This window comes from Octopus bimaculoides, chromosome 3, assembly GCF_001194135.2.
Source record: "Octopus bimaculoides isolate UCB-OBI-ISO-001 chromosome 3, ASM119413v2, whole genome shotgun sequence".
NCBI classification, from domain to species: Eukaryota; Metazoa; Mollusca; class Cephalopoda; order Octopoda; family Octopodidae; genus Octopus; species Octopus bimaculoides.
In genome coordinates, this window is record NC_068983.1 from 161,995,964 (window position 1) to 161,997,789 (window position 1,826).

The 1,826-nt window shown below is 34.1% G+C and overlaps 1 protein-coding gene across 1 annotated transcript in view; it reads right to left on the reverse strand.

The window, feature by feature from the left end:
• Positions 1 to 6: 6 nt before the first annotated feature.
• LOC106867199 (aquaporin) overlaps positions 7 to 1,826 on the reverse strand; it is a 45,180-nt gene continuing 43,360 nt past the window's right edge. The window contains exon 6 of the mRNA XM_014912005.2: positions 7 to 256. Within this exon, the coding sequence (XP_014767491.1) occupies positions 156 to 256 (101 nt within the window). The 3' untranslated portion in view covers positions 7 to 155. The remainder of the gene's footprint in view (positions 257 to 1,826) is intronic.

Sequence of the window (1,826 nt, forward strand, 5' to 3'; positions counted from 1 at the left end):
AGAGAGAGAGAGAGAGAGAGAGAGAGAGAGAGAGAGAGAGAGAGAGAGAGAGAGAGAGAGAATAAAGAGAGAGAGGAAAGAGAGAGAAGAAGGAGAGAAGACGTCTGCAATATTGAAAATTTGGAAGGGTGGAATGAACCACAAAAGTTCGTAAATTAAAGAGACGCCGATTCCGTGTTATCAGCATTGCGAGACACCACGTCTGATTTCTTACCATCTGCAGTTTCCATGAAGGTCATTCCCTTGTCAGAGGTAACTGAAATCGAAAAATAGAAAATGTATTTCAAGAGATAATAAAATACAAACATTCGCTATGGATGTGTACGTTATTAAGAATTTACTAAATATCTGCACATTATATATTATAAAGAATTCTAAGTGCCACTTTGGCGTGTGATCTACAACTGAAAGGGCGATTACTTTAGGTTACTTTTTAGTTTACTTTGCAATTTCTAAAGACCCTTAAGATGTTGGCTAACAATTTTTACAGTGTGATCAGTAACGAGACGAAGGCAGTTGCATTTTTACGAAGAAAAGGCCTTTTAGATGATGACAAAAATGTTGCACCATGTCATCGTTGTGGTGAAGAAATGAAGGAAGCTTGGAGAAAAGGGAAAAATGGTGAAATTTTGCCAAATTTACTTATTAATTATTTACTAAGACATAAATGAAACATGGTTTTATTATTGTTAAAATAGTAAGAATTTCAAAAAATACATTTACAATACTAAGTATATACAAAAAAATTCGACAAGAAATTGAAAAGTGAAATAATAAAAAAAAAAGCTAAAGTAATCTCCCTTTAAGCTGTAGATCAAACGCCAAAGTCCACCGAATTCTGTAGGCATTCAATAATGTTCAGCCTAAAATAGTTTCTACCAGTTGTTTGAAAAGAAACCACAAATAAAAACGTTATAACGACACAATGTTTAAAAAGAAAAGAAAAAGCAGTTGTTGTTGTTGCTGCTGCTGCTGTGGTTGTTTTTGTTGTTTCTGCAGATGCAAGCAGAGCCTTATTGATGATTACAGGTTTTGCCGCTGGGATCATCCTATATTTTATTCGGGTTTTATACATCCAAAACTACATTAAATGAATGTGTTCTTGCTTGAGTTTACAGTGCTTGGGGACAAATACACACTTGGCGCCCCTAACTTTAATCACAGACCAAGAGGTAATAGAGTTCTCCTTCACATCAGCACCTCTCACTACACCTCTGTGCTTTCATCTTTCAAAAAATGTAGGACACGATTCGAGAGAAATCTAGCAGCCATTTCTAGCTCGTCGAATGGCTCGTTTGTGGATAACCAGGTCAGCATCTGGTAACGGAGGAACGACAACCACTCGGAAGGGGATAAATGAAACGTTTCTTAAAAAAATCTTAACGACCAGGGGAGGGCGGAAATCAGAAAAAATGTACATACATACACTCATACATACATATGTACATGCATACATACACACATACATACAAAATACATGCATACACATGCACGCATGCATACATACATACATCCATACATAATACATACATGTATACATACATATATGCTTAAACACGTGTATATATATATATATACACACGTGTTTATGTATGTATGTATGCATGTTTGTATGCATGTATGTATGCATATACATACATATATATATATATATATATAAATGCGTACATTCATGCAACCATACATGCGTACATATACTTATATATATACATACATATATAATACATACACACATACATACATACATACATACATACATACATACATACATACATACACACACACACACACACACACATATATATATATATATATATATATATAAT